The sequence below is a fragment of the Muscardinus avellanarius genome (assembly GCF_963383645.1).
Source record: "Muscardinus avellanarius genome assembly, chromosome: 1".
NCBI classification, from domain to species: domain Eukaryota; kingdom Metazoa; phylum Chordata; class Mammalia; order Rodentia; family Gliridae; genus Muscardinus; species Muscardinus avellanarius.
The window spans coordinates 139,456,109-139,469,334 of record NC_137786.1 but is presented as its reverse complement, the minus strand read 5'-3'; the positions used below and the strand labels follow the sequence as shown (position 1 = coordinate 139,469,334).

Here is a 13,226-nt window from a genome sequence, read left to right as displayed (position 1 = left end):
TCAGCTAGGCAGAAAGAGCGGCAAATTGTTTAATAACTCAAATCTAGTCTCTAGATTTTTAACTTGCATGCACCGATGGCTTTCCTTGTATCTCACCCACTTCTCCCCCACCCGTCTCTGTTTTTCTTTTTTTAAATGTACTTTTCCATCATCACGACTGCTGGGGCCCTGAGCAGAAGAATAGGGGAAGTGGATACAGGACCTCCAAGCCCCCTCTTCCCCTTGGTTGTGAATGAGTACCCAGGGAAAGCCACTGTGCCCAGAATATCCAGAAATGGGGGTAGGGGGAGATCAGTGGAGGGACAGCATAGCATTTCCCTTCTATACAGTGACCACTTAACTTTAAACCTGTGGACAAGGTGCAGAGCTGGCCTCTGGGCCTTGGTGGGTACCACTCTTCAGGCCCCAGTCCTGTCTCCACCTCTCCTCTTATCCTCAAAGCCCCTCCCTCATCTGGTCCCTGGTCTCCTCCAGCCATAGCCCTTAGGCACCAGCTCTCTCCCTGCATCCATCAGGGATGGCCATTGCTGTTGGTGCCTGTATTGCACACAGAGGAACTGGCCTCTGATATGGTGGCATGCTAGCACCTTGTCTTAGTTAGTTTGAGGTGCTATAACAACTTAGAGAAATTAATTCCTCATAGTTGTGGAGGCTGGAAAGTCTAAGATCAGCAGGACCAGGTCTGTTGAGGATGGTCGTCCTGGTTGCAGACTGCTGACTTCTGTGTACTGGTGAATTGGGCTAGGTTCCCCTTTTTTTGGTAACAGGGATTGAGCCCAGGGACATTCTACCTCCCAACTGTACCCCTGCCTTTTATTTATTTATTATTATTATTATTATTATTATTATTATTATTATTATTACTTTTGAAACAGGGTCTCACTAAGTTGCCTAGTCTGGCCTCAAGTCAGAGATCCTCCTGGCTCAACCTCCCAAGTACTACCACACTTGGCTTTGGGCCTTTTCTATAAAGGCACTAATCTGATTCATGAGAGCTCTACCTTGTGTTCTAACACTTCCAAAAGGCCCTGATAATGTCACCCTGAAGGTTAGGATTTCAACATATGTATTCTGGGGGACACAGATATTCTGGTCATAGCTACCCCCCAGTCCTCCCACAACCTGACATTGCCTGTGGAATGACGTCTAGGTTGCCCCATCTGGCATGCACAGCCCTCTGCTCTGACACCCAGTTTTCCAGGCCGTCTCCATCCCCGGTGCCTGCCCTCTCCGCCACCTGCTCTGAAATCTGCTCGTGGTGTTTCCTTAGCCAGCCTGGCACCCCACTCCCCAGCCCTCAGCTTCTCAGTTACTCCCCACTTCTCAAATCCCCGCAGCCCTCTTGGGGTCCCCTTGTCTTGTTTATCATCTGGAGGGGTGTTGACTCACCAGTGTCCCCCCCTAATCTGGGATTCTGTTTCTCTGCTTAATCCCAGTTGCCTCCTGTGGTGCCTATGCTTGCTAATGGGTCAGGGAGTCAGCTCCATTGACGCAAAGTGGTTTGGGGCCGTCCTGAGAGCTAGCGATGATAGTGTAGGACAGCTTCTAGGGGCCTTGGGAAGCGCCAAGGGCAGGAAGCTGCTGTAGGATCTTGGCCTGCCTTATGGGCAGTGCCAGTCCTCAATAGGGCTCAGGGTGTCCTGTGCTGGGATCTCAGAGGAAGCACAAGGAGAAGCTTTGCTCTTAGGGGGCCTGGCCTGCCCAGGACGCCTGTTCCCTCCTGCTGACTTAAGCCAGCTGTTTGAACACCTGGCCTAATCAGGGCCTTCTGTGGGGTGGGGGTGAGGACTGGTGCTGGGAGCCTCCAGCTGACGTGCAGGGCTGCCCTATCAGAACACGTGCTGCCGATGGACTCCGCTCCCATGTGTGGTGGCCAGGCTGGCCAAGGATTCACTGTGAGCCCTGGGTGCCACCTGCTCCATGTCAGTCCACCTCCTTCAATGTGTCCCTTTATCAAGTGGAACCAGACACCCCAACTGATGCTCCCTGGAGATCTTGCTGGATCCCAGCGCAGCGCAGTCAGGGTTGGGAGGTTAAGTGAGCTGTGCCTCGGGATCACCTTCCGGTCCACTCCTCCAGCCACTGTCGAAGGATTGGTGCTTGCCCCTCCTGTCACTACTGCATCTCTTCCAGGGGAGGCCTAGACAGACAGGTGACTAGCCCCGAGGTAAAACCAGACCCAGCACTGTAGTTTCTGAAATCAAACAGATTAAGCCATTTCTAGGTCTCATCTCTTCCTCTTTCTCACTGTGTGAACTTGGGCAAGTTATTTAATCTCTCTGTTTTCTTATTTGTAAAAATGGAGACAAGAGCACCTACCTTGTAAGGATGGAGGCATTAAATAAGATGGCAGCACGGATGAAGCACCTGGCCCTGTGCCATCCCATTTGCTCTCCCCTCTGCCTGTTGAGGGCCAGGAGCAGGCCAGATACTTGCTTGTACTCCTGTTCCCCCTTTGAGCATTCCTAACTACTGGTGGGATAGAGCATGGCAGTAGGGGCGTACGCTTCAGAGAGGAAATGGATCCTATGGGGAGGATGGTGAGAAGCAGTCCCTTGTCTTCTTCCCACTGCTCCATCCTGAACACAGACAACGATGTACCAGAGACGGCAAGAACCAGACCTCCACTAGACGTGTCAAGCCAGGAAGGCAGCAAGGCTATTCATGCCGACCTTTCCCTTCAACCCCATCTGCCACCAGAGGCTCCCTGGCTCCACGCTGAGCATCCCATGACATCTGTTAGGCAAGGCCCTGGCTCTCCCTGCCCTTGGTCTGCATTGGCAGGCTCCAGGCCTAACTGCCCTTCGCTCTCACAGGGGATGGTGATGTGGGGTGGGCACAGGTGATGTTGCCCAGGTGCCTGCAGAGAGAGGGAGCAGGTAGGCTTGGGGGTGGGAGGGCTGATGTGCTTGGGGAAATTGAATGAAATATAGCAGGCAGTGAATGAGCAGTTAGGACTCAGGTGCAAGGTGAGGTACTTCTTCATGTGGTCTTATAGCCAGAAAGGCCTTGTCTCCACCACAACATTGGGGAGGGGCGGATAGCACTTCTAAAATGTCAGCCTGTCTCTGTGGGGCGCTGTGGGCTACCTGTGCTACTGGATCAGCGTGGGGAATGACAGGACAGAATGCATTGAAAATCTCATGTCACTCACTAGCTCACTTGCTTTGACAGTAAATCTAAAGCCCTTAACACTGTTTTCAGGACCCCATGTGACCTGGCCCCTGCCTTCCTCTGTAGCTTCCTTCTGACACTCTCCCCACTTTCCCAGCCACGCTGCCATACTTCTGTCTAATCCGCTAACCCACCAGCCCTGAGAGTTCACGGATGCCGTTCCTTCATCAGATGCTCTCTCTGTTGGCCCAGGGTGCCAGGCGGCATCAGCGATCAGAGCAGAGACTTTGTATGTCCTCCCATTGTCACATCCCCAGTGCTACACAGAAGGTTCTACTTGCAGGCGGCATCCTGAAATGTTTGTTGAAGGAATGGACTCTCTGATTCATGCTTTAGTGGATGGAGAAGTGGTTAAAATAATAGGATCTGTAGATACTCTTCAGGAAAGGATTCAGATCCAGGCTGTCTGGTATGCATCCCAGAGACACGGCTGTTTACGAACTCCGCAGAATTCTGGACAAGTGACTCAGTCTCTCTGTGCCTCAGTTACCTCATCTGAAGGACGACACTATCAAGAGCCTGCCTTTTGGAGTTGTAGTTTTAAATGTGTGATGTTGCAACAGTGGCCGGTCTGTACAGTCTGTGTTGGTGTTGGACCTCGCAGAGCCTACCCTCACTCCCCACTGCTCAGACTGTATAGAGCCCCTCTGATGTATTCCCTTCGTCTGACCCTGCCTTCTCCTCATAGCACCCCCTTACTTGAAGATCTGTACTTGATGTGGTCACATTTATGGTCAGTGGTCCTCTTTCACCCACTAGTCCAGGTCCCATCAGGGCAGGACAACTGTAGATTGTGTCCACTGGAACCACACACTGCGTGGCCTGGGCTGCGTCTGGGTTTGCTCTTGAGCATGGGTGCTTGGGAGCGCCGGTCCTGAGGTGGCTCCGACTCTGGGCTGGATGTGTAAAGAATTGGCCCTGTGTTTCCACCCTCCTGAGGCTCTCTCCCTCTGTTGTCTCCTGCAGGCACGGACATGGCTGTCTTCTGTCTGCTGTGTGGGAAGCGCTTCCAGGCACAGAGCGCACTCCAGCAGCACATGGAGGTTCACGCGGGCGTGCGCAGCTACATCTGCAGTGAGTGCAACCGCACCTTCCCCAGCCACACCGCCCTCAAACGCCACCTGCGCTCACACACAGGTAGGCCCGTCCAGGTGATGGGTAGGTTGCAATCTCTGGGGGTGCGTGTCTAGATTTACCTCCAAAGACATGAAGTAGAGGCGCCAGCCTGAGTCACCCGCTCAAGGATTGGATACACAGGGCCTTCCTGTAGTGTAGATAAATGTTGACTGTTCTCCCAGCCTTGTGCTGTGGATCATCGGTTCTCAGTCTCTTCATGATCAACACAAAATGTTTATTAAAAAATGCAGACTTACCAGGCATGGTAGCATATGCCTGTAATCACAATACTTGAGAGGCTGAAACAGCAGGATTCCAGGTTTGAAGCCAGCCTCAGTAACTTAGCAAAACTTGTTTCAAAATAAATAAATAAATAAATAAAGTTGAGGGTGTAACTCAGAAGTAGAACATCCCTGATGGGTTCAGTCTTCTGTACCACAAATATACACATTCCCCCAAAATTCAGATCCCTAAGTCCCACACTCAGATACTTTGATTCTATGGGCCCAAGGTGTGGGATTCACAACTCTGCATTATTAATAAGTATTCTCAGCCGCACGGTGCACACTTGTAATCTGGTACTATGGAAACTGAGATTGGAGGATCACAACTCCGAAGCCAACCTGGGCAATTTAGCAAGACCCTTTTTCAAAATAAGAAAATATAATAAAAAGGATTGGGGATATAGCTCAGTGTTAAGAGTGCCCCTAGATTCGATTCCCGGTACCACAGGAAAATAAAAAATATTCCCAAGGGATTCTGATGCAGTCTGGTTCAAAATGCATATTGAGGCAAGTTTATCTGCCAAGCCTCTAACTCTGCCTGCCGCACCCCCACACTGTTACTGCCCTGAGCCATCTGCAAGTACTTCCAAGGTCACCTTTGGGCTATGAAGGACAAGTTAAAGGAGCCCTTTAGTTTCACCCCAATAGCAGATGGTGTCTACTTGGCCTTTACGTTGTTTAAAGAAGATAGTGAGGTCATTTAAACAATGAGCCATCAAATACCCCTGTCAGCCAGTTCCACATTATGGGGTGTAGAAGAGGCTGTCAGTCCAGGAGGCCGGGCCAGGTAACCAGGCCCTGGATGAGCCCTGCTGCCACCCTCTAGGTGTTGGGGCTGGGACACTTGGTGACTGAGGCCAAGAAGTGTTTACCTTCTTGCAGCAGCTCTTGGTCTTCCCCTAGCAGAGGAATAGATATTGTAACTTCCTTTTTCTCCCTGAGACAAAACAAAGTGTTCACTGAATGCTCCCTGGTAAAGGCACGGCCATCTCTGAATCTGCATCTGTCTCTGTGTGTGTTTCTGCCCTGGTTTCAGAGGGAGGGCGGCAGCCAGGTCTCTATCTGTACATGGTACGTAGGCTATGCAGGGTGAAGATGCCCATTGAAAAGGGTCTAAAAGCTAGTTGCCTCATAGAGGGATCTCTCTCTTCATTCTTGAGAGTCTCATCACAGCTTGGACTGAGTAGAGGACAGGCCTTTCATAGGAGAGAAGCTCTGCTGAGTAAAGAGAGCTTTGGTACCCTGGATAAAGCTGGCCTTCCTGGACTCTTACTTCTGGGTGCTGTCCTATCTATAGGAGCACGATGCCCTGGCATCACCGGATTTACTTAGAACTACTTGTGATTGCTGCAGTAGGAAGAGGGAGGTCCCAGAGTGTAGGGTACAACAAGAATGGCCACAGAAGAAAGGATACAGACAAGGACCTTCTCTATAATGACAACATAAGAATCTCCCTGCAGGTATATGTGCCTTCTATCAGCGCCTCTCTCAACAGGTCCCCACATTCCTCCTTTTAAGAAAGATGGCCACTCACCTTTTAGCGGCTTGACTTGAATGATTCCAGTCCTACTAAGTCAACCCAGGATACACCCTGCTTTGCCCAGGCCACCTTCTAAGGCTCAGATACGCAAATGCTAGTCCTGCTTTGCTCTGTGTCCATCGTGGTTCAGATCCATGGGGAGAGACAGAGGTGAGGAGAAGCCCTTGCTTATTCTAGGAAGCACAGAACACGTGTGCTGCCTGTGTGCGCACATGCAAACCCCATAGATTTTCACATCAGCCACATACAGGCTCCACACACCCCACACAATGCCTCATTAATATTCTGTTGTTCTTGGCCCATTTGCTGCTGGGGCCGGGTGTTTAGCATCGGCAGCTGTGTTTGGTAGGTTAGTCCAGCCGTGCTCTTGGCATTGATGGATCCCTGATTCACATGGCTCATCATATAATAAACGCTCAGCTGTGCTGAAGGGAGGGGCTGGGCCAGGGAGGGAGGACACTGGGCTTGGCTAGAGCCAGGGAAACAAACCACCAGGTAATGACAAACTGAGGAAGGGGGAGGGGGTCACAGGTGCATCGGGCGGGCCAGAGGGGCCCTAATTAGTCTCGTTTGTCCTGCACTTAATGTCAAGCTCATTAGTGAGTCTACAGAGTTAATCAACATACCACAAATTAGATTTTGAGTTCTGCCGCCAGTTTTGTGGACATTATGGCAACACTGATACGATCAACTCTGAGGGTGAGGGGGGCAGGCCCCGTGCTTGCCACACCAAAAAAGCTGGGTAGGGTGTGTGTGTGTGTGTGTGTGTGTGTGTGTGTGTGTGTGTGTGTGCGCGCGCGCGCGCGCGCATGTGTGTGTGTGTGTGTCATCTATCTTGTCTTCCAAGTTCTTTTTATTCCTTTCCCTGGGTGGACTCAAGAGATTTCTATTTAAACTCACTTAACATGCAATCCAGTTCATAATTAAATTCATAAAAGTCAGATCCAACAAGCCCCTCTGTTGGAGTTTAAACTTTGAGGATTCCCCCTCCCTCGGAAGATAAAGGCACACTCGGGCAGTCACCCCCACTTACCACCTCCCCCAGGCGGGGTGGCTGCCGATGTACGTTTTAATTACCGGCTCCGGCTGAAGTCTCACATGGCCCTTGCTTTATTTATTTATTTATATCTTAATGAGGATACTGAATCTTTGATTAAAGTCGTAATCGTTGCCGATTCGGTGAGGAGAGGGAGTCAGATGTCAGACGGGGGCCACGTGTGCAGACAGAGAGTGGTGTGTAGACACACACACACAAACACACACACACACACACACACACACACACACACACACACACACACACACTGACCCTCGCTCTGTTAGACACACAGCTAATTAGCACCCGGATCTGTACTGGCCTCTTCTCCTCTCGAGTCTGATGGGGCTGGGGACTGGGGAATTAGCCCCAGCAGTGAGAGGCCAGGCAGGTATTAGTCTCCTTACCCACGAGCCTAGGACTCGGTCCATCTCTACATCTGCAAGCAAGGGACTTGCTGGCCGTGCCTCTGAGCCAGGGTGTCCCATAGACTGGTGTGCACTGGAACAAGACCTTCCCAGATAAAAGTCCCCCACCCTGCCTTATGCCCTCAGAGCTTTGTGCAAATCTTCCACCCGTGAGAGAGTCAGCCAGTGAACAGACCCCATATCCACTCCCCACACAGCCTTAAAAACCCTTCAGCATCATCAGAAGAGATGAGAATTTATGTGGACACAGGGGCCTGCATTTGGGAGGGGGAGGTTTGGTTAGTGGCCTGAGGAGGGGAGAGAGGGAAGAGAGTAAAATATCATTTTAAAGAGGAAGTGAAGGCGCAGGCTTGCGAGTCTATAAGGAGAAGGACAATTTATGCCCAGGCACGAGCGCAGTTTGACATGGGGATAATGAAAAAACGTAGGTCATTGTGGATGACTTAAACCTTCAGCAGCTGAAGAAAATGTATGAAATGCAGAGGACATTACACGGTTGGCAGCCCCGCACATCTGCAGAGGGACAAGTGAAATACAGTGGGCCATTCTTTACCATAAACTGTGGTGGTTGGAGATGCAGCCCAGAGAAATTGTAATTACAGTGACAAGACGAATCAGTGATATTTAAATATTCATGAACAAAGTCTGGGGTGATCAATCTATCTTTATTGTCTGTGCCTTCACTCCTGTAATAAATAAGTAGCTAAAGTCCCCACCTTGTATCCCCCAGGTCCCCCACTTTGGGTACAAAATGCAAGGTCCTGACACCCCAATCTCTCACCCTCCTGAGATTTAAGAGTGGGATGCCCCCAAAGGGAGGTGAATGGCTTACATTCCAGACCAAGGAAAGACAATTCTCCCCAGGCTTAACACACCCCACATTTTCCAGCAGTCTGTCTGGGTCATCCCTAGGCTACGTGCAGAGGCCAAGGGTGGATGAGGCTCGCCTCTCAACCTGGAGGCGCTGCGGTTCGAGGGTCCGCCTGGTGGCCATGCCAGTTGGTTCAATGCAATACACCAATAGCAATCTGATAAGTACCTAGTGTCCCAGCTCTAGAACCAGACCAGAGCTTAGCTACTTACTCTGTGACCTTGGGGATGATGATTAAGCACCAGTAAGCAACTTGTTGTTCTGTAAAGGAAGAAAAATATCTTCTTTAAGGTAGTCACCATGGCCACATAATACGATCTATATGAAGTTCTTAGTATTTAATAGTGAATACTCAACAAATACGGGCTGTTCAAATGGGACAGTGCTAACAACAACAAAAAAAATGTGTTATTGCTAGTAAAAGAACAAAACGCTGGGTAGCTGTTCTCTGTAGGTCAGAGAAGAAAATATGACTAATTCTGCCTGGGGACGACAGGGAAGATTTCAAACAAGGAAACTGTATGAGCTGGGCTTAGAAGGATATCTTGGAGTTCACCAGGGAAAGAAGAAGATGATGTCAAGCAGAAGGACCAGCTATGTTAAATTGTGGAGGTGGGAAAGAGCAGAACGTGTTTGGCAGACAATAAGAAATTCCCCAAGTTGGAGGCATATTTTGAGGGAAGGAGAATCAGGCGTGAGTGGTGGAAGGGTTGAGAAGAGGTATTAAAAGAAGTTGGGCAAGCCGGGCATGGTGGCTCATGTTTGTATTCCCAGCATTCGAGAGGCTGAGACAGGGGAGATCGTGGTTTGCGGCCAGCCTCAGCTACTTAGCAAGGCCCTTTGCAACTCAGTGAGACCCTGTTTCAAAATAAAGAATAAGAAAAATAAATAGAGCTGGGGGTATAACTCGGAGGTAGAATGCCCCTGGGTTCCATTCCCAGTACTGCAATCAATCAATCAATCAATAAATATAAATAAATAAATAAATAAATAATAAGATATAGGGCAAGGTCTCAGAACCCCCAGCTCTGCTCACCATCAGAAAATCAAATGGACTCTTCCCTAGGACTGGCCTATGCCCCATGCAGGACTGCTGGGCCACAGTAAAGTACAGATGTATGTGAACAAATGTCCCACCTATTTATGTTCTGGGCAGCATCAGAGGCTGTGAACTTGTAGGTCATCTTTGGAGGTGATGAATACAGGCAGTCCCTTCTTCCTGGGGTACCAAGCGTGCCTTACTGTCCCTTGGAGAAGGTGCAGGGAGCAATAAGGGCTTGACTCAGCTCCTGTCCCCACAGGCGACCACCCGTACGAGTGTGAGTTCTGTGGCAGCTGCTTCCGGGACGAGAGCACACTCAAGAGCCACAAGCGTATCCACACGGGGGAGAAGCCCTATGAGTGCAACGGCTGCGGCAAGAAGTTCAGCCTCAAGCACCAGCTGGAGACGCACTACAGGGTGCACACAGGTACCGGGGGACCTGGGGCCAGGCGGGCTGCGAGTGGGGGGTCTCCAGAGAAGCCCAAGCGAGCCAAAGAGAAGAGGTTCTACTAAGGGCGAATGTGGAAGGCTGAATGGCACTGCCCCTCCAAGGCCAAGGCTGATATTGCTGATCAATTACGGCATGCTTCTGTAGGAGGCTGGGCAGATCAGGCCCTGAGGCAGCCATACCAATAGCTGAGGGATGACTTGCAAGACACTGTCCATTCCCGAGTCCTGAGTTAGTGTTAAACTGGCCAGATTAGCCGACAGGGAAGAGGGTGGTTTCCTCTGGCTGGAGAATTAGGGTGAGAAGGTGGGAGATGGGAGATTGTGAAATTAGAGCAGGTTTATTTCTGACCTTAAGGGACAGATGTACTTAATAACCCCCTGGTATGTATAATGTTTGGCCATTTCAGAGTACTTCCAGTCTGTCTGTCTGTCTGTCTGTCTGTCTGTCTGTCTGTCTGTCTGTCTCTCTCTCTCTCTCTCTCTCTCTGCATAAAGAAATATGAGCGACTAATATTCCCAGGGTCTGAGGATGGACAAGTGATCATGGTCTAGACTTCCAGAAGTTTGCAAGTTGGGGCAGCAGAGTCCTATACCTGCTTGTGAAAGCTTGTCTTTTCCCAATTTCAAAATCAGGGATATCACCTTGGCCGCATAAAGCTGGCCTCAGTGGGAGTACTCACAGCATAGCAATGGGCGGGATGAGGGCTTTTGGAGAGCCAGTTGCTAGACACTCCCCACCAGTTAGGGTGAGGGTCGATATTTGGGAGGATTCCTCTGCACATGAGAAGTAGTAGGACCTGACAAACTAGGGAGCCTTCTCACAGGGAGACAGCTGGCCTGTCCAGAGGACGGGGAGGAGCCTCGGCGTTTTCTGCCTCTTAGGGGAATGGGTTGCTCCCAGGGAGCAGGGAGCAGAGCTGCGGGTCCTCGAAGCTCTGATTTCTTGCCTCCAGCTTGGGGCCACAAGGAGAAGATGGGGTGTCCATTGTTGACGACTGGAGTGACCCAAAGGATTTCCCAGAGCCCTGGGGTTTCCTTAGCCCCTTGTTTGGGGATGTGACCCAGTGGACGGATCATTAAATGCATTGACAGTGACTATTGTAAATAGCTGGTCGATAGTTAGATCACTTTGGCTGTTCATTACTTCATTATTTGCTGGGGCCTCTGCACGGAGTAGTATTGATAGCGAGATGGCCAGCCAGTTAATTACTGTATTGAAACCAGGTTCCCTTACATCCTCTGCTCAGCTCCAGGGGACTCTAGCGGAGGGGAGGCTGGGGTAGCAGGCTGGGGCGTGGCTGTGCACACCTAGGTTCTCCCATTCAAACCCGAGAGGAAGGCGGAGTCTAGGGCAGGCTCTTAGCACTTTAACTGGATGGATGCCCGGGTGTGGCATATTGGAAGGGCTGGTTCCCTGGATCTCCCCAATCTCTACTTTCCTCCAGCTGTAGCCCTGAAAGGACTTCATCCTTTGCCCTGCTCTCCGTGGATGAACTGATTTCCAGGGCCTTCCTGTCCCCTTCAGAGACGTCCATTTCCTTAATTATCAGGGAAGAGCATGGGCCTTTGGGAAAGTTAAGAGTAGTAAGGCAAGGAGCTGGAGCTGTGCCCCACCACCCCACTGCGACTAGCCACGTGTGGCTGTTCACATGAGTCAAAACGAAAAAGAGCAGCAAACAAAGTGCTGCGGTCGCACTAGACACATCGGCAGCCATGTGCGTCTAGTGGCCACCGTGCTGGATGGTGGTCCACCATCTTGGACAGTTCCCCTAGGCTCAAAGGTGACAGAGGCCCTTGCATCCACACCCTGTCCTCACTCCCCCACCCCCTCTCTCTCTGCCCACCTCACCCCCTCTGCAGGTGAGAAGCCTTTTGAGTGCAAGCTCTGCCACCAGCGCTCCCGGGACTACTCGGCCATGATTAAGCACCTGCGGACGCACAACGGCGCCTCGCCCTACCAGTGCACCATCTGTACGGAGTACTGCCCCAGCCTCTCCTCCATGCAGAAGCACATGAAGGGCCACAAGCCGGAGGAGATCCCGCCCGACTGGAGGATAGAGAAGACGTACCTCTACCTGTGCTACGTGTGAGGGAGGCCCCGCACGGGGCAGGAGCAGGCAGGAAAGGCGAGTGCGAGCGAATGCAGTGGAGGAAGGACTGTGCAAGAGAAAAGGAAAACATGAAAATAAAAAAGAAACAGAGAGAGAGAAAGGAAAGGAAACCTGATAGCTATTTGGCCTTGGATTCTCTCTGGGCTCCAGGTGGCCTGTATGCCAAGCCCTTGCCCTTCTCCTGGAGGCCTCTGCCCTCCCCCCAGGCCAGAGGTCGCCTGATTTCTTGGGTGGGGGAGTGGGTTTGTTCACTCATAGTCTCTTCCCTCTCCCAGCCTCCTTCTGTGACCAGAAATAGAGGCTAGGAAGGGGGCCAGAGGCCCTCTGGTCAGAGCCACAGTCTCTGCCTGCCTGCTGCCTGCTCTGGGGATGGAGGGAGGGGAGTGGAGATTGGCTGCAGACGGTGGGGTCCCCGGTTGAGGCTCACAATGGCAGCTGTGGTTTGCGGGGACGAGGGAGGCTCTCTCTCCCGCCGCTCTTGGCTCACCGTTGCGCTCCTCTGCCCTGCCACATCTGGTGCCCCTCCTGGCGGCTCTTCCCCTTCCCCTCCTGGCCCCCAGCTCCCAGTCCACTGCTGTCCCCCGGCCTTAGGGGGCCCCTAGCTCCTCCTGGATCTGGGTGATGCTTGCCTCCTCCTCCAGTTGCTCATGGGGCTCCAGAGCCCCTTCCTCCCAGTAGCTTTCTAAGAACTCAGAACAAAGTAAATGAGCACCCCACCCTGGCCAAGCCCCATCAAGAGCACGATTCCTGCTGAGCTGCTTTTGCGTCCAGAATGGAAAAACATAACAACTAAAGATGTTATATCCCCCCAACACCTCCAACACACATACCCCTACAACCCCGTTTCAATCCCCAGGGGAAAGAATTGGTGAAAGGGCTCATTGTCCAAGGGAAAGAGTGGCTGTCCTCCTACACCCAGAGGAGGAAATGGACACCTGCTGGCAAGAGGGGAGCTGGCCAGGGAGGAAGTTGCTGTCGCACTGGGGACCCTTAAAGCACAGGGCCTGCGGCCCTCAGACCTGGTGAGCTGGGCGGGAACACCCCGGTCCAGAGAGCAGCACAGAATTCCTGGCTCCTGGGCGCCTGGGTCTGCAGGGAGGAGGAGGAGGAGCTGGAAGTGCTTTGGCCTTGTGTTATGTTTTGCTTCTTTTCTGTGTCCCCTGTTAGCACATTG

At 51.6% G+C, this 13,226-nt stretch overlaps 1 protein-coding gene across 2 annotated transcripts in view; it reads left to right on the top strand.

The window, feature by feature from the left end:
* ZBTB16 (zinc finger and BTB domain containing 16) overlaps positions 1-12,031 on the top strand; it is a gene marked incomplete at both ends in the record, with an annotated part of 203,159 nt that extends 191,128 nt beyond the window's left edge. For both annotated transcript variants that reach the window (XM_080701261.1, XM_080701260.1), the window contains 3 exons: positions 4,141-4,311; positions 9,751-9,918; positions 11,802-12,031. In XM_080701261.1, the coding sequence (XP_080557387.1) occupies positions 4,141-4,311; positions 9,751-9,918; positions 11,802-12,031 (569 nt within the window). The remainder of the gene's footprint in view (positions 1-4,140; positions 4,312-9,750; positions 9,919-11,801) is intronic.
* Between the last annotated feature and the right edge of the window lie 1,195 nt (positions 12,032-13,226).